The sequence below is a fragment of the Dromaius novaehollandiae genome, unplaced genomic scaffold, assembly GCF_036370855.1.
Source record: "Dromaius novaehollandiae isolate bDroNov1 unplaced genomic scaffold, bDroNov1.hap1 HAP1_SCAFFOLD_182, whole genome shotgun sequence".
Taxonomy (NCBI): domain Eukaryota; kingdom Metazoa; phylum Chordata; class Aves; order Casuariiformes; family Dromaiidae; genus Dromaius; species Dromaius novaehollandiae.
Window position 1 is genome coordinate 4,489 of NW_026991509.1, and position 26,153 is coordinate 30,641.

Sequence of the window (26,153 nt, forward strand, 5' to 3'; positions counted from 1 at the left end):
GCTCTCGCGTGACTTGCGCGGGGGCCGCGGGCGAGGGAGCGCGGCGCGGAGGCTGCCGGGAACAGGGGTGGCCCGGGGAGCCCGCCGAGACGGCGTCAGTCGGTGAGTGTGTGAGAGTGGTAGTGGTAGTGGCAGTGGCGCGGCGCGGCGCCTCGGGCAGCCCCAGGCGCGCTCCGCTCCGGCTTGGCCTCCTGCCTTCCCTGCGGCTTCCTCCGCTGTGCTCGGCCGCCTGCAGGGCGGGGGGCGGGGGAGCAGCGGCGCTGGTGCGAGGCCGGGGGGGAGGCCTGCGGGGGGGGGGTCCGGTGCCTGCGGCCATCCGGCGCCGTCGGCGTCACCGCCGTGTGACGCGGGAGCGCTGGAGAAAATGGCAAAATCGCTGTCGCTGGGTTTGCGGGGGAGCAGCCCGGGTGTCCGGTGGCGCCGGCTCGGTAGCGGGAGGGGTGAGGCAGGGCCGGGCCCGCGGGCGGGGGGCCGGGCCGCGGGCTGCCTCCGCCGCCCTGGCCCTTCCGGCGTCTGCCGCTTATGTTTAACAGCTTTTCGGCTCTTACGGTCCCACAGCTCTAGAACCAGCGAAATGGGACAGGGTTTTTCCCTTCCGCCTTTTGGAGAGCTTCACTTGCCTCCTTCTACTTACAACGGTTGCTGTTTATTGAACGGTTTTGACAAACCGGAATTTCTTGGCGGTTAAGCAAGCTCAAGCTTTAGTGAAAATCGGAGGTAGTATTGCTGTAACATGGGCCTTGTTCAGACCTTGTGACCCGGGAGTGGGGATGTGCTGTCCTGCTGAGCACTGATGGCAGTGTTGCAACGGCTTCACGTCTAGATAAGGCCATATCTAAAGATAAGGTCAACACTTAAATACTTAACTAAGATGTACAGTTGTTTTCTATACTGTTCTGAGGGAATGCTTTACATGTCCTTGTCTTTTTTTATTTATATGCATCAGACTGAAGCTTTTTCACAGGCTCCTAGGTTACATATGTTTCATGCTTTCTCTTAGTTGGAGTAAATAAACGTTTTTAAATTAAAGTGTTGCCAGTCATTTTAATTGAAGAACTGTTTTTCTGGAGCTTGCCTAGTTTTGGGTGACATACAAGGAGGGAACTACTCTGCTGAAGTGGAATAAGAAAATACCGCATGCTGTTTTCTCTCTTGACTAGCTTTGTAGGTCTGTGCTATCTTATGAAGTTCCTGGTTTCTTGTTGGTCCACTCAGTTATGGTTGTTTATGATCGCACTCGTTTTAGTAGAAGAATAGGCACTAGAAAAGGCTGGCAGAAACACCTTAAGACATGGTGTTGCTGCTGCTGCTAAGGTCAAAGTAGCCTGTATTTCCAGTCCAGGGTTGCTGACTTGGTACAGTAGCAAGTGTGAGGCTATTCTGCTTTCCCACTTGCTAAAAGTATTCATTGCATGTTTACTCAAATCTGTTTTCTAAGAAATTAGATGGAGTAGATTGATAAAACCAATATTTGTGCTGTGTTGTCAGAACTAGAGAGCTTTGGCTTTGCTGTATAAGATGACTTTCAGTTCCGTAGTAACTTTCTCTGTTACTAAAGAAGGATGTTGTAGTAGACGCATCTTTTGCCATTTATCTTTCAGAATTTTAATAATTAGGTAGTAGATAACATAAATGGACAATAAGGAGTTTTAAAATGTCTGTCAGTATTTCTTTTAGAGGTTGGAGGAAGGTGTCTCCCTTTTGTACTTAAACTGCTCAGATAATGACATCTCTCATGGCTTTCAGGCTCCAGGTTTTTTTTCAGTAATCATCAGACTAGAACACTTTGATGGGTGAAATTACTGAGAAACAGTTATTTAAAATGAAAAATCTGTAGAGCCAGAAAACTTAATACATATAGTTAATATATATACTATATATGGATAGCGTGCGGATAGCCCCTGAGTAAAGGCGAGTTCTCAAAAAAATACATTTCTGTTTTTTTTAATCAAAAGTATTCTGTATATGAAGGAATCTTAACTTCTACCAAAATACATCCTTACTTTCCATTGAAGGTAGCCCTGGCACAGAGAACCCAGACTCTTCTAAATTAGCTAGTTCAAGTATTTCAAAAGTACAGGTGAAAGTGTAGAACTTGCCAAAAATCATCTGTCCTGAAAAAAGTGGTTCATCAGTACAGGTAAGAGATCTCTCACAGGAATGGGACATTAGCTAAAGAATTCAGTTTCTTATAGATTGACTCTGGGACTCTCTGGGTACCTTAGTTAGTTTAACTTTGCCTCAGTACACTAAACACTTATACAAGAAGAGTGATTACAGTCTGTAGATATCAGAGAAGGATAACCATTGTAATAGCTGTTCATCTGCTTGCCACATTTTCTGCATGTCATTGCTGGCCTGGGGAAATTTGCAGTTGGTTTCTGAGAACTTCTTTTCTTTGGGAAATTCAAATCGTGTTTCCTGTGTTAGGCATTCACAAAGTGTGTTACTTTTCTGTTTCCTGAACTCCTGTGTGTACTTCAAAATGTAATCACAAAGTGGAGGCTACATTAGGTTGAACATGAGCACCACAACTTCCATGTTCCAGATCTTTCTTTCCTGAAATTTCAGAGCAGGGGAAAAGCAAATAGAATTGTGGTCTGAGGAATTATGTGCATCCAGCATTACCTCTGCAGTGTTTGCCAAATAACATCACATGTTACAGAAAAAGGCATTCTTAAATATTCTTGTAGGTTAGTTGTAACTGCTTCCTCTTCTAATTGTCAGCTGATGTTCCTGCACTGGCAAAAGGTGTCTAGGACCTGGAATACTGTCAGTGGTAAGCTCTCTGAAGTAACTACTGAGAGAAGATCCATCCTTTGCTTTAGATCCAAACAACTGTTGATCTGTCGTGAGCATAAATATGTGCATTGAAGAAATAACTGTAAACTTCAGATCCACAATTCTATCTGGAAGAAAATGTATTGGTGGAAAAATGGTAATATTAAAGCATAACTTCAATTGTTTACAAATTCTATATGGTAGTCATAATTTCAAACTCTTTAGAGATGAGGATCAAGGAGGAACAGTTTAGGATTGAAATAGTAAGATCACTCCAGAATTCATCTACTCATATGACCCAAGTGGTGGCCAGCTGTGTTTTCCTCTTCAGCAAATATTTCTGTTGCGCCTATTTCCAGCCAAATGCAGAGGCATGGTTCCTGCTGGCTGAGGAATTGGAGCGGGTGGGAGGAGATAGGGATGTTGAAGAGGGAGGGCAGCCGCTCTGCTGCAGTTGCTGTCCTGTCTGCCTTTAATCAGTGACAATAATGCAGCTTTCCTATTGGCTTCTGGGGAGAATAAGAGTGAATTTGTTCCCTAAACTCATATCTGGTGCCCTGTGTGCCAACTTGTATGTGGTAAGCTTTAAAAAAATTTTTTTTAGGCTTGAGTTTCATCATGCTGCTTTTCTTAGAAGGAAAAGTTTGAGTCTATTTAAAGAAAAGTTGCATATATATATATATTTCATATTGCTTAGAGCATTTGTATTGTGCATTTTCTTCTTGTGAATCTGATTTAACATATCTTTGATTAAAGTAAAAGCGAGTGGAAACTATTGAAAGAACTTTTAATAGTTGAACTTAAAAGGGAAAAAAGGGAAACTTTCCCCCCAAGGGTTTCAGTTGAGGTCTGTTGGCAAACTGCCTTCTGGGCTACAGGACAGTTGACCCAGTAAAAGATTAATCAATATGACTCAGCCTCTGAAATTTTGACCAGCGTACAAATGGCTAGGGAATTGCATTAGGCCACCATTGCATTAAATATAGAGAGAAAATGCAAAGCATGTGTTTCTTCCTAAATTCAACCGAAGTGCACAATGAGACAGTGAATCACTGTGTGGCATAAATGTAGTGCAAAGAGACAACTGGATAATATTAGTCAGCATGATAGCATGGTCATTGGTCTTCAATGCCATACCCGTTCAAGGGGGTTGGATGTTTTTCTGTGGATGTCATGGGAAGGAAAGCTGTGAGAGTCCAGAGAATCTGTTTGCTGTCAACGTCTGCAAAGCTCTCCTCAGATGAGAGAGAATGTGAGTAAAAAGCGTGGAAGGCCTTGCTTGAAATATAATGGGTGGATGATAGAGCTAGGCATTGTGGCAGTAGTAATACACTTGAGTGGGGATTAAGAAGAGCAGAGGCAACAACTGAGGGTGTTTTAAAGTGGAAACAAATGTAATGAATGCAGTGGTAGCTATAAGGGATAGAAGTATCTACTGTCTATCGGTATAGTGCTGCAGAGCATGAATTCAAGTTCTGTTAATTTCTATGTAAATATGTATTTTCTTGAAGAAGGCATTAATGCTCAGGTTTCTCACCTGAAGTACTTAAACTTTTCCTGCTTTGAGAAGGAGTTGGTACAGTTCCCTATTGCATAGGCCTGATCCTTAGTAATATTCTTTCTGGTATTATTTATTACAGCCAACAGCTTTGTGAATTTGAATATGTTGCACAAGGAGATGCTGCTTCTTTTAGATCCCACAAAAAAGGCACAAACTTTCTCTCAGGAAAGATAACTATTTTATGGTTATGGTTCATGGCATTTATAGGACAGACCTCACTATGGACAAGATCTGTCAGCATGTCATGGTCTGACTAGAGGTCCATCTGATGCTGTACCAGCTCAGGGTTCCCAGCATTAGAAGGGACATAAGATTTTATAACTTGCTGTCACCTTTTCTGGGATGTTAATAAAATATTTACTTCCTTGAGAGCGTTTTTGCCTTTCCTGTGGAATCCAAAAGAACCACCAACTCCCAGTGCAGAACAGTGAGTCAGAACACCCTATTTTTAACCAAATTGTGCTTATATCATAGAGTCAATAACTAGCATATAAAGGTAAAATCTTTCTGATGGTGAGGAAGGAAGGATTGAAGATAAGCTCTTAACTGACTGTTCAGTCCTTAAAGCTGTCATTATGACAGGTTTATCTAAACCAAAAACCCTGTCAGTATTTGTTGTAAGGGTTGCATATATGTTTTGGGGAAAATACATTCACAAACTTCACTGCAAATATTTAAGAATATTAGTGCTTTGAAATATGCAATATCCAAAGACAACTGAGAGAAGGTCATAGACTGACTGCAACTTCAGTATTAGTTGATGGTAAAAATATCTTGGTGTAGTTACCAAAAGCCTAGTTGTTTTAAAAATGAGCCCTCAATAATAGTACATGGTATTGAAAGAGGACGTATATTGCTAGCATAATCTCCAAACTCACTCAAAGGATTAATGATGTGAATGTCATGATATGACTTTTTGTGAAGACCAAGAAAACAGGTGGTTCCATGAGTGTAATAAACTAAACCTTTTGACTGGTGATTGGTATGCTTTGCAGAGACTAGAAAGAGGAGATGAGGAGATCTTTTATTTTCATTGTGCAGGTTGTTGTCCGTTAAGATTATGTCCCAAGAGTAAAATGATTTTGTGTAGGTACTTTCATATATAGTCATGGAAATGATAAATTTAATTTGTAGGGGTCCTTCAATTGTCCTTCATTTTTCTTTGTGCTTCCCTTTCCCCCCCACCCCCCTTCAGAAGGGGCAGGGAAAAGGTTGAAAAGAAAACAAATGTTACTTACTATAGTGAAATGTCTTTCTAGGGTTGGCTGCCATGCAAAAGTCACATTTTCATTATGGGTTTGGGAAACATTTTTTATGAAATTCTGGAATTTCTGTAATCCATTAATAGAATGGATTACAGAAATTAACTGCATCTATTTTGAATGTTCTCTATTTAAACATTTTTCTGCTTGATTGTGCATGTTTCCATGTTATACCTTTTCCTCCTAGCCAGGCCTGCGCCATTTCATCTAGGGGAATAAACTGACTTAAGAGGTTAACTGCAAAATAGGCCTATTAAATTGTCCCCTTCTACCTTCATTTTCCCAAATCTCTTCTAGATTGACTTGGGGGAGGGGAAGGAAACCTAAGAAACTTGATTTGAGCTATGGAATGCAAGTGAAACACTTTGAAGACTAATGGGCAACTGCTTTGACTTCTGTTACAGCCAATTCTGGTAAATGTAACTGGTATCTGCCTTTATTTCTGTCTTCTGTAGGTGAACAGATGTAAATTCTTATTGTTTTAGCTTACATCAAGTGACTTAGCTATGCTGACATATGTCTTCTTTCAAGTTAAACAGAGTTGTTCTGACATGTCTTTATCAAACTCTTGCCTTTAAACAACTGTTCAGTGCGTGCGTTTTCAGCCTTGCACATAAAGCTAACTGCGTGAATCAGAGTAGCTGGGTGGGATTTTGACAAGCACACTCTGGAAAAAGCATCTAGTGTGACCATCTCCTTTTGCTTATGTAAGAACAGTGATCACATGCCCATAGCAGAAATGTGTGCAGTTCCTTATTTGGTAGTGTTGATAACCTTCTTGTTTGAATACAATGGCAATTAAAAACAAGATCCTGCAGTAAAGAAACTGAAGTTGGTCACTTTCAAGTGCATTTGGTTGTTTTGCAGTTTCTCTTTTCATCAAGACTGAGAAAATATTCAGTTATTTTCTGTTGGAAACTATTACTTTTTATTATTGTAGAAAAAAAATAATAGAGCATGGATAGGGATTGTGCAAGCATCTTCCCACTTCACCCATCCCATGTACGTGACCAATAACTATGATCAGCATCATGTCTGTTCATTTTTTTCTCCCAGATGTTCTGTTTACTGATTATTTAACTATGCCAGAAGATGATTGTCTCATACTTTAGCAAGAAGCAAAAATGGCTTGCAAACATGATGTCTGTCTGTTCTTTGTTTAATTATGAAACATTACTGAAGTAGTGGTGCAACTCTAGAGAGCCTGTTGGCCGTCAGCATAAAGCTGTAGAGTATCTTCCTTGTTAAGAAAATATTTTTGGAATGTGTCGCGTTCCACTAAACAATGTTCCAGACCAGCAGTGTGGTATTATTATTATTATTATTTTTAATTTGAATAAATCCAAATGCAAAATGATTGGATGAGAACCATTGGAAAGCAAGACATCAGGCTCAGATCAGGTCTGAGTCATGCCAGTGCCAGCTTCTCAGAGATCTTTAGCAAGAGCTGACCTGTAAGGACCATCTTTATTCTGCAGGTGCTTTGCATTGTCTGCTGCCTCTTTGCTGAGATGACAGGATGTTACCGATACTGTTTGGTGGAAAAATACCCATCGGATTCCACTACTGTGAATGCAGAAATTTACACCAAAGAAATTGTTATAGGTGGTAGATACCTTCCCCTTTTCTGTAGGTGAAAGGCTAAAAGGGGAAGCTGATCATTAAAATATAGAGGTATTAACTGAAACAGTCTGCCTATCCTAATGCTTCCCAGATGATAAAGTGGTTGTGAAAGCTAAATTTATGTAGGAAATTGAAATAAATGCCTTTTAAAAGCATTTTCTTTAAATCTTCATCTATTCCATTTTCCTTGAAGGAAAATCAAAAAGGATTATTGTGTGAATTAGCATTATTTTTCCATTCTCCTTTTCCTGTTGATCAGTGCATACCACTACTGTTAGGTCACAAGAGTTCTCCTGCACCAGGATTCATTTGGTGGAAGAACTGGCAGGGAGCCAGTCACAGTTCCCAGGGTCTCGGAGCTGGTTGGCCTCATGTCTAGCCTCAGCCTAGACTGTAGCAAATGTTACTTCCATTTGTGCCAGCTGGCTGTGGTCCGTGGGGCGGAGAGTGTTGGACTGCAGGAGGAGAGAGAGGAGCATGTGAGCTGGCTATTCAGCCTCTATACTTGTAGGGAAATTTCTGTTCCTTCTGTGCTGCAAGAGTGGGGCTGAGTCTATCAAGTACTACTGTCATCTTTAGCCTTACTTTTATTGAAAACAGTGATATTAAAAAAGGTGTTTAGTAACATTTGTAAACGACTGTTTCTATGTCAATGTGAAATGTCTGTTTCTTGTAAATAACTCTCACCCCCATTATTTCAGTTAAGCAGGAAACAGTACTGGGATACTTATTATTCATCACCTATTTCTTAATGTTTGCATAATAAACACAGATCTTCAAGTAGGAGGATGAGGGTAGAAGTCTATTTACACATCTCTTCAAGCTTTTTTTTTCCCTCTCTCCCCTGAATCATCTGAAAGAACATAGGTGTAACTAACACTTTTTTTTTTTAATAAGAACAGATGGAGAGGTGGCAGGAGAGAGAGAAGAGACAGCATGGTTGCTAGTGGTATCCTGGATTGTGTTAGTCTATTTTAAGCAATATGTCTTTCCTGTACATACCTTTTAAAAAAAACTTGGCAGTACTAATAAATCAATTTTTCTTTTTCTTTTAGCAACATATACCAAACCATACTCTAGTTATGTGTCAAGGAGCTGTGCTACAATAAAGAGTACCCAAACACTTTTCCAAATGTATCAGTAGGAGCAGAATTCTAGTGCCTGGCCAAACCCATGTTTGGACAGCACTTGTGTGTCACTGAGGTTGATTATGTAGTGCCAGTTCTCACAGCTTAAGCTTCTGCCTTGGAAAGGCTTCTTTCCTTAGAGGGTGGAAATGTCTGGTCTCTTGAATTGTATTGTCTTGAGATTTTCATGAACCTAAGGATAATGTTCATCAGGAGAACACTAGACTGGCTGTCCTTTAAGTAGTCTGTCTAGTCCAGTAATTTGCATTCAAAAGCAGCTGTAAGTAGACACTTGAGAACAAGTGAGAATGAAGTAAATTCATGGTCCTTGTTTCCATTTCCCCAGCTTTCAACTACTTTCGGCTTGGGCAATTCCTGATGTGGCTTCTTCTCTAAGGATAGATCTTTTCTAAGGTATTTGTTCAGGCTCCACCTGAACCCGTATTGAGGGATTGCAGTGTCTTTTGGCAGGGATTTTTACCCCTTGTAGAACTCCTTAATTTTATTTTTGAAACTGGCTCCTACTAGTTTCACTTGGTTGACCCTGCTTATGTTGGAGTAGATCACAAACAGCTGATACATCCTCCCCACTATGTACATGACTGTAGACCTCTGTCACTTTGTCATCTTTTTCAGTCTGAAAAAATCTAGCTTCCTTGGTTGTTTCTCACATGGAAGCATTTTCATCTCTCTGATCATCTTTTATGGCCCCTCTCTGAATATTAATTTAGTTTTGGTATACTCTGAGCTGAGGGCGACAGAATTGCACACACTGTTAAGGTGTAGATGTGCCACTGATACCACATCATTCATACAGTAATAAAATGTTTTTTGTTTTGTTCTCTCCTCCTTTACTTGTAACTCCTAACACTTGATTTGCTTTTTTTTGTGGCTACCAAGCAGTCGTACATTCTTTTGACACCTGTCGGAAGTCTTCAGCACTCTTTCGACTGTGACTTTTATTTTAACAGTAGTTTTATGTGGTATACTGCTTATGCTGAAAAGAGTGTAATGGAGCCCACAGCCTGTGGATAAGGCATATTTATAACCAATATAGTACTCTTATGTTACAATATTGCAAACATATGCAGAGTGTGAGTCTATTAGTCCTTGAGAATCTGAAAGACTTGTCAGTGTGTTATTTCTGGAAACAATTACTGGAAAGGTTATAAAACTCAAAGGTTAATATAATCAAATAAAAAAACAACTAATGTTAGAGGGAAACAGTGAATAAATATCAGGGCCTAGACTGTTAATTGTTATTAAACATCTTTACCTGTTCTGTAACTGAGGGGTCGGTGGCTTGGGAAGAACCTGTTCACTGGTGCAGAGTAGTGTGATGGATCTAATTCTTCATTTGTATGTGTGCTGTTTCAGAACAGTTTCTTGAGTCTTGGATAAATTCCTGGGTGATAGCAATCAGAGCCAGAAGCAGTTATAAAAATCCAAGCTTATTACAAGTCAAATTCTTCTATTGAATTTTATTACTAGATATTTCTGCTTCTTTTGCCCATAACTGGTGAACTTAATGGTATATTCTCCAGAACTTGTCAAGATGTAACATTTTTTGGGGTGCAGCAGAGCTTGAGCCTCCTTATAAAGTTGCTTTTGGTAACAACAATGAGAACTGAACTCTTTTTTTTCCTCCTCCTTACCAGCACTGTGCACTTGTATATAGTTAAGATGTTTATATACTGGGTGGAGATAACATGTCATAATTCACTGACATTTGTAATAGTGCATTAAAAATAGGCTCAGCTGGGTGAGGGAAACCTGTTATATGTGTTGATGGCTCAAGAAGATCAATATGCAGGTTGTGCAACTTGTTCTGAAGAAGAGTCCTTTTACAGAAATTTTCATGTGGGTAGGAACTGAAATGAACAGTGGCTCTAAATAAGGAGTTAAAAAACACTTGTGGAATCTGTATTCTTTCAGAAGGGGAAAACCTTATTCTGTAGTTGAAATTACTTTGTATTTGTGTCACTCAGTGTGACCATACTTCAGATGTCTCCTTTTGTTTTTTCCTAAGTACTCTCTGATACTTCAATAAAGTATTGACTTACACCGTGGTAAAGTGAGGGTAAGTTAGATGCATTTTCACCAATGTGATGCATTGTAATTGAGCTCTAAGAACTTTGTCTGCTTGTCAAAGACTCATTCTCTCTGCAGCGGAAAGTGAGGTCTGGAAATTTCCTTAAGGTGTATTTTTGTTCTTCAGCTATAGTGGGGATTGAGAGTTAGTAGATAAGAATTAGGTATAAGAAAGCAATTCTTTGTTAATGATATAAGCTTATTTGTGACGAAGTATCAGTGTGCATGTGTTTAGTCCTGTTTTAGTTTTGAAAGCTGTAACAATGTTATATAAAGTAAAAAATATATATATACTTTGTATATAAAGTATAAAATCTACCTGAGGTTTGGATCAATTTTCTCTCTATTTTGGTATTGTATGTAGCTTTAGAAAAAGAGTGGGGAGTTTTGTTTGTTTATAATATGTAGTGGAAGTGATAATTGTTTGAAGAGGAGAACCTGATTGTTAAATTTTATACAAAATAGCCATAAGCATTAATGTTAAGATATGGATACTTTTGGCTTAACAATAGCATTTCTAGCTGTTAGTTTGTAACAATAGACCAACAAGAACATAACTTAAGAGTTTTTAAATATTTCTGTTAAGTGTCTGTGTTTCTGCTGTGTAGATTTTTTTTTCCTCCTAAGTAAAATTGAAGGCTGCATGGATCACAGGTTTAAAATTCATTTTGAAAGTTGAGAAATGACAACAGTGTTTCTCTGATAGTGTGTGTTTTGAGATTCAACACTTGAATCTGAGCTGTGAATTCATGCTGACTCTGAACTGTATATTTAAAATAAGACTTCCCACAGAATATCTTATGTGTATGTCCTTTGGCCTGTTGGGAGGAGCATGACTTCACATATATTCCTCCTGGAATATATTCCTATATAAATATTTTTTGTGATGTAGAGTACCAAAATATAAAATATCAATTTTTCTTCAAGATGGGGATGGTACAACTTAAAATTGCAATGAATTTATTTATCTTGGAGAACTTTGTATTCTACTCGTCCATTTACTACCTTGTCTTTTCTTGAACCCCCCCAAAATCAGACTATGTCTGATGACTGATGTCTGATGTTCCCAGAGAATACAAGCAAACTTTTTATGTGGGAAAAACTCTAGTAGCTATTTTTCCTGTCAAGTCCTGTTTCGCAGGGATTTTGATACATCTGTAATGCGAGTTGGATATTTTCATAATGCATGATTATAACTTACCTCTCTAAGTCTACTTTTTTTATGTGTCAGCAAATCAGAAGTCAGCAAATCTTGTTAATGTAAGCTTCAACTGTCAGTGAATTGTATCAAAATATATTATTGCATGCTTTCTGTCAAGTGTTTAAAGTTCTGGAAAATTGCACTCTGATTATATGCTGCTGGGAAAGGAATTGGTGTATTTCATACACAGAAGAAACTTTGGGTAGAAACTTCATAGTGCATTTCAACTTGAATCATTTACAAATCGGAGTGTCTCAAAGACAGAGTGCATGCCATATGAAATACAAAATAACTGTCTAGTTATTCAAGTATGCTGTTTAATAATGGTAAATGTCTATTAGATAACTATCTGTTATAACTTGATAATTTACTGTTTATAAAGCTTTGTGTGTATTTCATATTTCACTTTCTTGTATGATTATTAATTTAGATATAAAATTGCCCCCCAAAATTCTTATCTACAATAAGTCTTCCACTTCCAGCACAGTAGCATGCTTCTAGAGAGAACTGATGTAAAAAGTTGGTAAATTTGGGTATTTACTTGGTTATGGAGTGCATGACTAAATGAAGCCCTTCCTGGGCTGTTGACTGATTCAAAAGAGATGTTACACTCTGCAAATTTCACTTTATGTTGTGTTAGCTATGGAAAAAACCTTTTTCAGCTATCTATCGCTTCTGCTGCAGACTCTAAATGCATTTCTGTAGAAGAGACCACTACTGAATGTTTCTTGAGTGAAACACTTGGATGCATTCACAAATGTGGTTTGTGTATGTATAAGGTCTTATTCACAGTCCTAAAGTATACATGTAGCCCAGTCAACTATGTACAGTTAAAGATGCTGGGGCGAAAAAAACATTGTCATTATTTTTTTTTCCTCTGGGAAAGTAATTGGTGCTGTTGTAGAATATTTACTGTTGTATATCGATGTGCTCTCTTCCAGCTCTGGTAGACAAATGTCAGTTTATTCCATTCGTTCACGTGGGCTTGCAAATATTATGATACTTAATTGTGAAAGAGCTTTTTCTGGCTGGGGATTTGGCTCCTCTGGATTGACATTTACATGCACATGTATATTTATAGTTGTGATCTGTGTGGAATTTGCCTTTGTGGTTTTGTTTGCTCTTTAACTTGCTCCGTGGTCTACCCCTATGTGGGGTTTTCTTGTTTTGGGTTTCTTTTTTTTTTTTTTTTTTTAGTTTTGTTTCTGAGATTTAATAGGTGAGGAATGCAGAAGAAATGGTTTATTTTGTAATTTTTTAAAGGAGATGTGAGTATTTTTACTCAACTTATTACTCTAGGGAATAATGACATCATTCTGCTTTAGAGTCTTTCCCTTAATATAACCTTGTGCAGGTGCTAATTTATTAATATAGAATTTAAGTTCAAGGTACTATTGTGAATGTTTCTTTAGCTGTATCCTAACTTCTTTCAACAGTTCTTACGAAGGATTCTTTAAAGAAAGGAACTAAAATTTAAAATGATCGAGTCACCTTTTATAAGACCTGGAAGTGGAATGAGCTTTCTCATACTGTTCACCCGAAGTCAAGGTGTGTTGTGCCCATCCATGTGTACATGAGTTAGGCTGTGGTTCTTGCGAAAGTGTACTGGAAAAGACAGTATTTCAGTAAAGTAATTTTTTTTTTATAATTACTCAGAGGGAATGCTGAATCTGAGCAGTCAGACTCAGCTTCAGAAGTGAAGGGGAACTGTTTAAAGAACAATTTTCAGCTTGTGTGTATTTCATAAAACATAAAAACCCTCTTATCTAAAAGGCTAAAGTCTAGTATTACAATACTGAATGTCACCTTTTTGATCAAAGAACAAAAAAACACTCTGTAGATAGGTGTTTCAATGGTTTCAAAAGCAGTCTTATTCGGTCTTCCTGAGAGATGATAAAATACTTTAATAAACTATTAAATTCTTTTAGTAACATGATGATACAGTTGAAGATGCAAGTTCTTTCCAGATGACTTCAAAAAGCTTGAACTTCTCATTTTAGTGTTTGTGTTTTAGTTTGGACTGTAGGGTAATCGGAATTTGCAAACGTTTTGGAAAATATAACCTGACTTCCAATGTACCTCCAAATACCAGCTTGATAGCCTTTATCTTTTTGTAAAAATGGATCATTCCTGTAGCTCAAAATTCCGGTTTAGGAATTGAGAAGGAAATAATTAAACAGGTAATATTGAGACTGAAAGTTAATAATCTCTATGCTAGGGAAGTGACCTAGTCAAAGTCTGGTGCTGTTTTGTTAGAAGCAATGCAACGTGCCAGTCAAGAAATAAGTAGAACAGTTTGTTTTGTTGTGGTGTTTTTCTCCATTTGATGCAGGCATATAAGGCTGACTTAGAGACTGAAGATTTTGACAGCCTTCTTCAGGGCATCTTCTGTTCAGCTGTATGCGACATGGGAATTGGCTGCTGATCTCTAACAGATGACTCTGACATAGGGAAGAGCTGAACAAATGCATGTATACGCTGCAAACTTTGTCAGTGTACAATGAGAGTACCCTGAAGTGGCTTATAAGAATTGCAGAACATGTCTATCGTGAGACCTACTGGCTCTAAATACTTGGTTGGCAGCCAACGTCTTCAGGAATATCACACTGGAAAAGATCAACGTTCTAGCAGAACTTAGGAAAACCACAAAAATATACAGACTTTATTTGAAAATTAACTGTAGTATTTTCTGTATTCTGTATTGTACAGAAGATGTGGTCTTGCTTAGGCATATTTTCTAGATAAGCAGCTGAATAATGTCTTTGCTCTGCTTGTTGTCTTAATACTTCAGCATCAGAAGCTGGCTTAAAAGGATTGCAAATCTGGTTGCGTGCCTAGAATATCTCCATGCGCAATGCAGGTACCTCGTGGTCCTTGCACACAAAGTGCTGACTGACCTCTGAAGCAGAGGGTGGCTGAAGTGCAGCGATTCTGGGAAATGGGCTTATTGACAAAATGTCCCGGAACACTACTATAGAAGAGGAGAAATATCTCAAGGTAGAAGGGCACAAACTTGTAAAGAACAAAATTATCCCATAAATGCGTTCATCTGTCCCACACTAGGTGATGACCTTATATCTGGTTTTGTAGAGGCTTCCCAGGCTTTACAAAACTGTTTCAAGCACATGGGAAGCTGAATCTTTTCAGAGTCTAGAGGTGCGCTTTCTGGTACTTGCTGGTCAAGATATATAACAGCTCTAAAATATATACGTTTAGTTTTATTGTTATAATCTTATAGCTGTTTTTTTCCTGTTTATCTGTTTATTTGAAGGGAGTGCAATGCCAGAAGTCCTTGTTGTGGAGAGTGCATTAAGGACTTTCCTTTTTAAATTATTTTTTATTTTAAACTTTGGAGAGGGATATGTGATCAAATAAAATGAGTAATAAAGAATTGCAAAGATCAGATATTCATCCCAGAGTTCTAAAAGCTTGGCAGCTGTGGCTTATCTGTCCTTAAAACTCTTCTAATACGGGAAGATTGGAAGAAGTAAAAACTTGCATCGCTCTTACCAGAAGGATTACGCTATCTGAGGAAGTGCCAGTAGGGTCTGATGTACCTGAATGATCATTAGCATGATCTGATATTCGTACTGTGCACACTGGTAGAAAGTCTAAAAACTTTCTGTAATTTTTCCTTCCACTAATTCTGAAGGAAAGTTATATCTCACATATCTATTAAGAAGTCTTTGAAGGAATCCGTGAGCATGTGAGAGGGAATGTATGATTGATTTACTGTAGCCTGCCTGTATTTCCAAAAGGTCTGTGCTTGATAAAAGATAAAAGCATAGGACATCCATAAGATAAAAAGAAAGGGCATATCGTGGGTGGAAAGAAGAAACCTGCTTTTGCTGGAAGAAGGTGCTCAAGTTATCCCGTTGACTCTTAGGAGGTTCCAGGCTGTAAACTCATTCTGATGTGAGGATCTCCTGCAGGCCAGGAAGTAGAAACAATGTAGTCTTTGTTGTGGATCTCACTCCAGTCTTTTAATTTTTAGGGAATTACTTAACTAATTAGGGTATAACTTGGCTCTTCTGTCTGAATAACAAACAGTCTGTTCAGAATGCCTGAATGTTACTGTGGTTGTCAGCAAAAAGTCCCAGTGTAACTTTTAGTGGTTATCAGAACTTACTCTGTAAGCTTTGACACTTTAGGGAAAGAAACTTTTGGTTTAAAAAAAAGATCTTAACTACTATTTTTTTTTTTTAATTAGATGAGATAGAAATTAATTTCTATGTTTTACTTTTTTTAAGCTTGGCTAATTGGAACTCCTAGGGTGTTCTTTTGATATTGAAAAAGGAAATTTGTATTTAATATTCTCAAAGGGAAAAGTTCTTATACCTTGCTTTTAAATTAGCACGTGCATTCTCTGCCCCTTCCATTGACTGGAGGTTTTGGAAAACCTTGTGAAAAATACTGTCCCGAGACTAGTCTGAGCTGTTGCTGTTCTGACAATACTATTGTATGCCAACATGGCAAAACAAATATGGGGTAGTTCTCTGACACTCACTGGTGGAATAGTTCAAGTGATGTAAGTTATGATCCTGCCATAGGTTCCTCAAACCATACCATGGGAGCACAGCTGTGCATAATAACTCTTTGTGCTGCTAGTTTTGCAGGAGGTTTGAAGACACATCTCAATCTCATTGTGCCAATAGTGATGAAGTTTGGTTGCTCTTTTAGTTCAGAGTTTATGATAAAACTTTGTTATGCCCAGGAAATAGTTGCAAATATGATAAATCATGATCCAAAGTTAACTGCCTGCTAAAACCTGTCAGGAGTAGTATTACATTTCGAATGAAGTGAATTGAAGTCCAGTTTAAATTCAAGCTATTGTGCCTGCTGCTTTGAGAATTCTGCAGTGGAAAAAATGATGAATTTGGGAGACATGTCTCCAATAATTTAACTTAAATACTAATAGTAAACTAACAAAAGCAGTATTTTTTTTAAAGAAAGACAAAAAGGGTTGAATTAATAGAAGCCTAGCTTTATTCCATGCACTGGCTTCTTCAGCTGTAGAGAAGATAATTGATTCTGAAACCTTGTGAGTTGCTATATGGCAAAATCCAAGTCAGTCCTGAGAGACTTGTTGGTAAGTCTTTTCAATGTCCTTTGGCCTGTCTTACAATTGAAATAATTAAGGATATGTCAAAGTTCTTGCTTTGTCAAATATTGTGTTGAAATCTCAACTTCATACTTTTCTCCTTCACTCCCTGTCCCCCCCCCTCAAAAAAAAAAAAAAAAAAAGAAAGGGAAAGGATATTTGAGCAAACCTTGGATGCATTGAGGGAACCTGGTAAACTCTAGTGCAGATATGATGTAGGAAATGGGGGGACAACGCATGGAAAATATCTCCTAAATGTTTTTTTTTAGTACTCTCTGGTTAGGAAGAAATCTTCTGTTTTTTTGTTTGCTTTTTTTTTTTTTTTTTTTTTTTTTTTTTTTTAATCAGCCAGCCCTCTTAACGGTTGGAGTAGGTTTTGAAAAACAGCTTCAAATATAATACTGTCTAAATCAAAAGGTTAGTGTTCCCCACTTGAATGTGAGGGTCCTTTGACTGCTATATTCTGCCTTTCTTAAACATCTTGTTGTCTTTAGGAGAAAGACAATTGAACCTAATAGAGATATCTTTTCTTCATATAAGTAACTTCTAGATATGACTGATATATATATATATATATACACACACTCACACGCACACACACTATATTTTACTGTTTCTTTCCAGGAAGAAGTATTTTACAAGCTACAATAATCAGTCTTAAAGCTTATCTCCATCCTGACAAATAAGAATAATTTCTTGTCTTATAATACTCGACTAAGGGCCAAAAGAAATCTTGCAGGCTGAAAATTGATACCATTCCCTCTGCAGAGTGAGAGAAACTTCAGTAGTAAAATTCTGCACTGGTTATGTGTTTAAAAAAAGCAAATATTTAGGAATCAGGTATTTGACTTGCATTTCATCAGATGAAAGCTGTTCGCTTGATATATTGGTATTTGTACAATAGTCTTGGTATTTCTTATGTGTACAATGAGAAAAAGAATATGATTGCTCTACTTTGAGTGGCTTGAACTGAGCTGTAATAAAGTGATTTGTATTTTTGCTCAGATTTGGTTTCTTACTGCTTAGTGGTGCTTCGCTCCAATCAACTCTGGCTGAGGGTGGCTTATTTTTATTTTTAAAGAAATGAAGTTAACCTTTATGAAGCCTTGTAACTAACTTGAATGTAAAGTACTTTGTAATCCTTGCTGGAAAAGGTACAAATTCATGTCAGCGATATTCTGGGCGAGCAGTTGTATTTACAGCAGTCTCTATAGAAACTGCAAAGCAAAAGGCTGGAATTATTTTATATGGGCTACTGCAGTCTTTCTGAGGCAGTTATGGTTTTAGACCTCTCTGGCTGCAGTCTGGTGTCCTGGTGGTGAGAGGCACTGTTTCGCCCTGTTAAACCTCTAAACGCGCTGCTTCCTTGGCGAGGGGGGAAATGAAAGTTGCAGAGTTGTGTGTGCCTGTACGTAGGTCTGCGGGAGCAAAGGCTGGGCCGGCTGCTCAGCCCCGGCAGCTGGGAAATGACGTCCGGGAGTAGTTGCCGTTCTAGAAAGAGCGGAGACACGTAGTGTAGGTGGGAGGACTCTGAAGAGGGCTGTGTCTTGTCCAGTGTGCGTAATTATTTATAAATGAGTGACGGGGGAGGGAATGAAATAGGGACAAGCTGTCTAGCGTTTCTTTAGCGTATCAGAGAGCTTGCTGATTTATAACAGTTTTGTTTGTTTCAATTCTGAATTTGACTTTTGTTTTTCCTCCTCTAGCATCTCTACATTGCTAAGACACTGGATACTGGTTTCTTTATAGCAAGAAAAAGCTAAATTCCTCTAAAACTCAGAATGGGGAAAGATTATTATTCTATTCTGGGAATTGAAAAAGGGGCTTCTGAAGAGGATATCAAAAAAGCTTACCGAAAACAAGCCCTTAAATGGCATCCAGATAAGAACAAATCTCCCCACGCAGAGGAAAAATTCAAAGAGGTTGCAGAAGCTTATGAAGTGCTGAGTGATCCCAAGAAGAGAGACATTTATGATCAGTTTGGGGAGGAAGGTATGTATTTCTCTGTACTCTGTGAGTGGTCATTTTAATTATGTTGAATGAAGCAAAGTAAATATAGATGAAACATGGGAACCTGCTATATATTTTTAGGCAATGTATCTGTGGTGCTTTGAAGCTTGGGGTTGTGTGTATGTATATATATATATATATATATAAAAATACATATAAAATGTATATTTTTAGTTAACATATATCATTACACAATGTTAATACTGATCTAGTTTTAGTTTATTATTTTAATGTGTTCTTTGTGGGTTTTTTTTTTTTTTTTTTTTTTTTTTTTTTTTTAAGATTCCCACATATTGTTTACTTGACAGACAAAAAGTCTTGGAACTGGAAAGAGTATGTGTGATCCATAAATAGCTTCCTGGGGTTTGTTCTTACTGCTGTCTTAGGTTAACCTAGTGCTTCTTGAAATGCAGTTGAAAAGAGAGATATGCTTTTTAAAATTTTTGCTAAATGGCAGTCTGCTTGATCTGGGCAGGGTAGTCATGAGCAGAAGCCCAGGTGTCCAGTCCGTAGTTGTCTTTGGCCTCTTGCCTGGAGAGGAAAGAATTTGCCTGATGTCATGAAATACCAGAACAATTTTTTAGCTTTAATTGTAAACTGTGATAACATGCCAAGAGAATGAGGCTTCAGAAATCTCATATTTAACCTAAAATGGTTATCTCAGAGGATGACTTTTTTTTTTTTTAATTTTCAACTGACATGACTTTCCCTTAGTTTTGATTGAGCAACAGAGAAAGGAAATAGCATCTCTTCCCATAAATGTATGGTATCTGAAATTCCAAATGAAATGATTACTTCCGCTGGAACAAGTAGATCTACTCACTCATTGCCATTCACTCAGTGCCAGATTTTTTTTTTTTGAGCTAACAAAGTAGGGCATACTTAAATAGCAGTATTTGGAATAAATTGTGGTTCTTACGACTATATAATAAAACTTGGCCCTCTGTCATCCTTAGGACTTAATATAGTGTGTAGAATCTATCAATTCACATAGAAGACTTTCAGATTCTACAGTTTTTTCTATTTTTTTGTTGTCTTATCCCCTGCAAACTGGGAAAAAAAAATGAAGACCTAGAATTGCAGGTGTTGATGCTCCTGAAACATTCCAGGAAAATAAGATCTGTTTAGATATCAGAGATCTTTGTTGCTTCTTTGATCTTCTGCCTTCTTGAATTCTTCTCTCTCCCCTACTCCTTTCTGTATATTACTATGAAACTATTTACTCTGTAGATCTATTTGCCTTTCAGATTCCTGTGCAATAGCTCATCCTAACCACTTTCTCGAAATATCATTTTAGTCACTTTTTCCAAAGACCTTGAACTAAGGCGCATAAACCAGTGCAGCTCTTGGCATCCCAGTATTGCATACCTGAAGCCAGAGATTCAAAACATAGATTTCTATTTATTTTGTTTCTATTTATTTTGTGCACAATGTTAAATTAGAGATCAACTTTTTGTAACAGTGAGTCTGGAAATACCTCTTAATACCTCAGTAACTTTCTGAGCTCTTCCATAGCTTCTGAGAATGCAATTAGTAGTTGTGAAGAGAAGAGGAGGAAACCTCTGTGTGTTTTTTTTTTGCTGCCAGGAACTTGATGTACCTTCAATAATACCTTTTGGCTAGCTATTCCCGAAGGTGTCCTTCTGCTGTCATAGGTTGGTTCCGCTGATATATTTGTCTGACGTTAACAGTGCAGTGACATAAGGATGCACTGGACGTTGCTGAGTACTTTTAATACAGGCTAGTATTAGACAGGGCAAACATTTTCATTCTAATGTCTTGTTCAGTTACTGTTGATAGCCAGCATTAAGCTTATGCATAAAAGTTTTGAAACACTGAGCAAAAACCTCCTCCAGTTCAAATTTGGAGGATGTACACTTCCTTAATGTAAGCCCTCAAATGTCTGTGGCTGTAGAAGTAGGATAATCTCTGTAGTGCTGAGCTGTTGGTTGTAAAATGGGGAGGAAAAAAAAGAAAAAGACAAGCATGTTGTGAGTGTAGAAATAAAGATCTCCTAGCAAGACTTTCAGTTTTTGGTCTTAAAAGGTTAGAAGGCATTCTGAAATTATCGATGCAGGAGAGTGCTAACTGGTAGGAAGAAGTGGAGGTGGAGATCACCAATCATGAAGGAGGCATTAATGAACTGATCTTAGCTGGCTTTGGAATAAGGGAGCAGAAAGTACAAAGGACTGGCCTTTGAGAATGATGAGGAAAATTCTTCAGGAAGAAATGGAACATGAATCTCTCTGAGAAAGACAGAAGAGGTAGAACAAAGCTATTTGAGAATACTGTTTTTTGCACAGAGAAGCTGACAATTTTCTTATCCACGTAGGGTTCAGGAACTTTCAAGTTGTTTCTATTCATGGCTGGATGGAAAGGGATTTCCAAGTTTCTGTGTTTTACATCATAGGACCACAAGTTGCAAAAAGTTTGAGATTCTGAATTAAACATTAAGGAAGTATATAGCTGCTATATAATATTGGCATTTTGCTTCTTAGTCTCTTAAACTGAGTTTTAGACAAACCGAAGGCAAAGCTACTTAACACTGGATTAAAGTTTAAACTATGGAGCGTATCAGAAACATCAAATATGATACCACACGATACGCTCAGAACCGATCTTAGAGGGATGCAGCTCCCAGCAGACTTTGCAGAACAAAAAAAAAAGAAGGTCAAGCAGACCTGTCATCTGTTCTAAGATGCTAATTCTTTGAATAACTGAGTTCAATTTTGTGAAGTGAAATTGGCAGTGACAGAATACTTTCCAGCTGAAGTAGAAGTAATTCTAAAGCTTCAAAAACTTTTGCTCTTCTACCTATTGTACTGCTAATTGGTACTGCATAGTCTGCTAGTGAGTCCTCTGAAGAATCCTGTCACTGTACTGCAAAAGCCTTTTTGGCTTGTAGGTTCTAATATTCCATTCACTTTAATTTTGCTTATCTGTCTTATTTAGGGCTGAAAGGAGGAGCTGGAGGACCTGATGGACAGGGTGGTACCTTTCGATACTCCTTCCATGGTGACCCACATGCTACGTTTGCAGCTTTCTTTGGTGGCACTAATCCTTTTGAGATCTTCTTTGGAAGAAGGATGCCTGGTGGCAGAGACACTGAAGACATGGAAATGGATGGCGATCCATTTGGATCCTTTACTAGTTTTAGTATGAATGGTTTTCCAAGGGAAAGGAATACGGTTGGTAGCCAACTACGTCGTAAACAAGATCCCCCTGTCATCCATGAACTTAAAGTGTCATTGGAAGAGATATACCATGGCTGCACAAAAAGGATGAGAATCTCCCGTAAAAGGCTGAACCCAGATGGTAGAAGTGTCCGAACAGAGGACAAAATTCTCACTATTGAGATAAAAAGAGGATGGAAAGAGGGCACCAAAATCACTTTTCCAAAAGAAGGCGATGAAACACCCAACACAATTCCAGCTGACATTGTTTTTATCATTAAAGATAAACCTCACTCACACTTCAAGAGAGATGGATCAAATATAATCTATCCTGTTAAGATCAGCTTAAGGGAGGTAAGTCTCTTGACAGAACTCTGAATGCTCAAACCAATGGCTGTGCTGCACAAGATGTATGGCAGAACCAAAGTTTTAAAAGAACAAGTAGCACTTCATGGCTGTAAAGTCAAAGTGTGGCTGCAGAACATAGTTATTTATAGTGGAAGCATTAGCTGTTTTGATAAGTATAGAGTATTATTTCGAGCTGTTTGCTACAGAGGTGGAGGAGAATGAGGGCAGAGAGGTAAGAGTGAAGGCTGATACAGCATTTCTCTTAAAACTTTGTACTTCACCTTTCTAGATAAATACATATTAGGCTGAAGTAATAACAAACACATCCAATTAAAAATGTTCCTTACTGCTGTGATATGATTTGCTACTTCTGCAGGACAATGTAGAAAAGTCTTAAATATTGTCACTTAATATCTTAACTATTTGCAACAAACTCTAAGTCTGCCTTTTTATGTCATAAGTTATTTCAGTGTGATTTCAAAGTATGTAGAGATTGATTTCATGAGGATAAATTATTGTGAGCAGGTGTTACAGGAGCTATATATAACAACAAAAATACTATAGCTTTTTTTAAAATTCTGTTCTAAGATCAAAACGTATTGGCTTTCAAAAGGAAAAATCAGAAAGGCAACTGAGGAGAGTTCTGGGATTGAAGCCTTGACATAATCATCATTTAAAGAGTAACGTAGTGAGTGTTTAAAATTTTTTTAACGTTTGTTGAAGAAATTCTCTTGCTTGCATCATGAGCTCCTTATCCTTAGGTATATTTTTAGTTAACAATCCTTTGAGATGACATGAAGCTCCTAAAATAAGGTAAGGGAGGAAAGACGGTATTTAATGATGATTTGGATAATATGTTCCTTCACAGACAAAAGGACAGACTTAGTGCACTGCTATGTAATAGTGAGCGTTATCAGTATAGGTTAAGTGTGGAGTATCGGGTGAAGTTGGAGAAATCAGAAAGTCATTACTAGAGATCCGAGTAATGAAAATAAATCATTGGGTAAAGCAGGAGAAAGTCTGTTTGTCGTGGTCATGGTGGTCTTTTATTTTTTTTTATTTATTTTGGCACAGCAAGTCTGTTTTTGCTTTTCTGTGAGCATCACAAATACCCACCTAAAAAGACTATCAAATTTAATATGCCTTTACTTTTAGATACCTAAATGTTATTTTATCATTTTAAATAATGTAGGTTGATAGTGTATTAAGTAAACCCCTGTACAATGTAAAAAAACAATAGAATAAGATTCTAAATGTCCAATGGAAGTTGAGAAGTTGGACATCTGTAGAAACTTATGGACTGAAGAACTGTGGACAGTATGTTCACTTTGTGCTTGTCTACCGTGTTATTTGGTAAAATTTGGAAGGATATATAGACTTAATTGCCCTCCAGTGGCCATTCCATAAGACTGGAAATATTGTGATGTTCAGTGACACACTGAAACCTCCCCTTTTTAAGGGAGGAACACTCTTAGAATTTTGACATTTCAGCAGTGCACAGTGGAAATACCCCGTTTACAATACTAGTCTTCTCATTAATCCACGTTCAGTTGTAGGTGCATGCAGTTTTGACCGCTTCCTTTCCCTCATGATACAATTTTTTTTTAGGCTTTGTGTGGCAGCTCGATCAATGTGCCGACAATAGAAGGAAGAACCATACCCATGACAGTAAATGAAGTTGTAAAGCCTGGGATGAGAAGAAGAATTATAGGATATGGCTTGCCATTTCCCAAAAATCCTGACCAACGTGGAGACTTAATTATAGAGTTTGAAGTAGTTTTCCCAGATAACATATCTCCAGCATCAAAAGAAGTACTTAGGCGAAATCTTCCTGTTTCATAAAGTGAAGACTGTGTATGTCAAAACTATTTAAACAGGACACTGAAGATGCAGAAGACTGGCAAGTCTGTGCTTAAAAGTGCAATCTGTAACAGCTAGTGGAATACTTGTTTTTTTTTTTTTTTTTGTTTTGTGGGATGGGGGGGATTATTGTAATGCTGCATGAGAAGAAAAGAGTTAAGTACAAGTCATACAGACTTCTGCAGTAAAATTTACAGGGAAAACCACTCATTTTATTTTAGATCTTCGTAATCAGAAAAGTTTATTCAGTATTTTGCTTAATGTAAAATGTAATCAGTTTTTACAAAGTCAGTGCATATATTTCTGATAAAGTGCTTGAGCCTCCAGGTAATTTATTTCTTACATCCCTACAATATGTGTGACATTACACATTCATACAGAAATTGGAGTTCATAGTAGAAATACATGCATAATATGCACAAATATTTAAAAGGAGAAAATGTTACAGATGCCATTTTTGTATGTTACCTGCACAAAGCATAGGCTGAGAAAATCAGTTTGGTCTCCTGAACCCCCATGGAAGTATTTTCCTTATTGTCTCAGATTGGTGAGGGCCGTACTGCAAGTCTAGCAGAGGGCATGTGGCTCGAGGAGCAAGAGTAGCGAGGTGGGCATTTGCTGGGGGGTAGTCCCTCAGGGCCCAGGCAGAGCTCTCACTGGCAGTTTTCACTGGACAGTGAAAGAACACATTCTGCAAATGAAGTTCAGCCTCATTTGGCTGGAGCTGATGTAATAGCTTGGAGTCTGTCTGTACTTGAGTGGGGAGAGAGAAGCAAAGAACACTTTAAAAGCATTTGGCTAGCACAGGTATTTTGATAACAAGCTGGTCTCAAATATTCACTGTTTTCAATGGCCGAACTTTCTGCTACTCCCATAAGGAAGAAGGAAAAGTTCAATCCTAGCTAAAGGAAAGTTTACTTAAGACGAACTGGGGTAGGGATGGGGGTGCCCGTAAACTTCCATGAGCTTTGGGTCAAGTTTTAGAATGGAAAGTTATTAGGAGTTAATAGGAAGTACCCATCCTTAGAGTTAAAATGTGCATAGGGAAGTGGAGAGCCCTCTGTAGTCTAGTTTTATAGTAATAGGGCTGGTTCCCTTGATTGCAGCATGGTTTTGGCGAAAGAAATGCCTTGCAGACGTGTGTTCATTACTCGTGGTTTAAAACTGTACTACAGTGCTTTAACAACACTTCTAAAGAATATTTTTTTTCTTTATAAGAAGAAAATATGTAAGGTTTGCTATCATTCTTTTGCCCGTGGAAATGTATTAGTTGCCTGTTCTTTTGGCTTATGAGGTAACAGTGTTATCTTCATATTAATGACTTCCTGTAGTAAAGTAAATAATATGGAAATTGGGATTTAATTTACAATAACTTTTTAATAAGCACAAGAAGAATCCCATTTCAGTTACTCAAAAGAATACAACTTCTGGAAGATACTGTTTGAGTCGATTTTTCAACTGCAGATCTTTCCATACAGTGTCAGCCCCATGCAGTCCTAAATCTATAAGGATCTAAACAGTTGCTGGAGTAGTATCACAAAGAGAAAAATCTGCTGCTTAGTGCTAATGCATATTGTTAACACTATATATTGTTTGTGTTTAAAAACTTATCATTTCAGTATGTTCTGTATTGCATTTCTTATTTCTTTTTTTAAGTAAAAAGTGTAAACTTGGTTTTTAACTTTCTTTTATTCTTTGTTATGATGACATGCTATAAATTACAGGAGTTCAAAAGCATATTGCTTAAAATGTTTGTCAGTTTAAAAGCTAATAGATTATGCTTCTAAGATCCTGGATTACAAAACATTCAATTGTAACTTTGGAAAAAGTTACCACAACTTTTATATCCATCTTCCAGTAAGATGATTGGTGCTAAACTGAAAATGGAGTATCTTGTACTATGCATTTACATATATAGCAAACTAATTTTTTCTGTTTTCATGCTTAAAGTACAAGAGATTGATGTGAAAGAGACTGGTATGTGAGATTGGTATGAAACATTTGTATTTCCTCAT

At 37.8% G+C, this 26,153-nt stretch overlaps 1 protein-coding gene across 5 annotated transcripts; it reads left to right on the forward strand.

Annotated features, from left to right (window-relative positions):
- Window positions 1–25,819, forward strand: LOC112986927 (dnaJ homolog subfamily B member 4). 5 transcript variants are annotated; one of them, XM_064504700.1, is made up of 5 exons: window positions 35–102; window positions 13,083–13,194; window positions 18,454–18,739; window positions 21,710–22,284; window positions 23,887–25,819. In XM_064504700.1, exons 3-5 carry the CDS (start codon window positions 18,529–18,531, stop codon window positions 24,118–24,120), a joined length of 1,020 nt encoding a protein of 339 aa, XP_064360770.1. In that variant the 5' UTR covers window positions 35–102; window positions 13,083–13,194; window positions 18,454–18,528; the 3' UTR covers window positions 24,121–25,819. The 5 variants fall into 5 exon arrangements, with proteins under 5 accessions (XP_025962296.1, XP_064360773.1, XP_064360770.1 ...); XM_026106511.2 differs by lacking the exon at window positions 13,083–13,194 and having other exon boundaries at window positions 1–102; XM_064504703.1 differs by lacking the exons at window positions 13,083–13,194; window positions 23,887–25,819 and adding an exon at window positions 22,867–22,978 and having other exon boundaries at window positions 1–102.
- The last annotated feature ends 334 nt before the right edge of the window (window positions 25,820–26,153 follow it).

Coding starts and splice junctions, on each gene's coding strand:
- LOC112986927 (XM_026106511.2), top strand. CDS start 18,529: ATGGGGAAAGATTATTATTCTATTCTGGGAATTGAAAAAGGGGCTTCT. Junction 18,740..21,709: donor TGATCAGTTTGGGGAGGAAG/GTATGTATTTCT, acceptor TGTCTTATTTAG/GGCTGAAAGGAGGAGCTGGA. Junction 22,285..23,886: donor TTAAGATCAGCTTAAGGGAG/GTAAGTCTCTTG, acceptor ATTTTTTTTTAG/GCTTTGTGTGGCAGCTCGAT.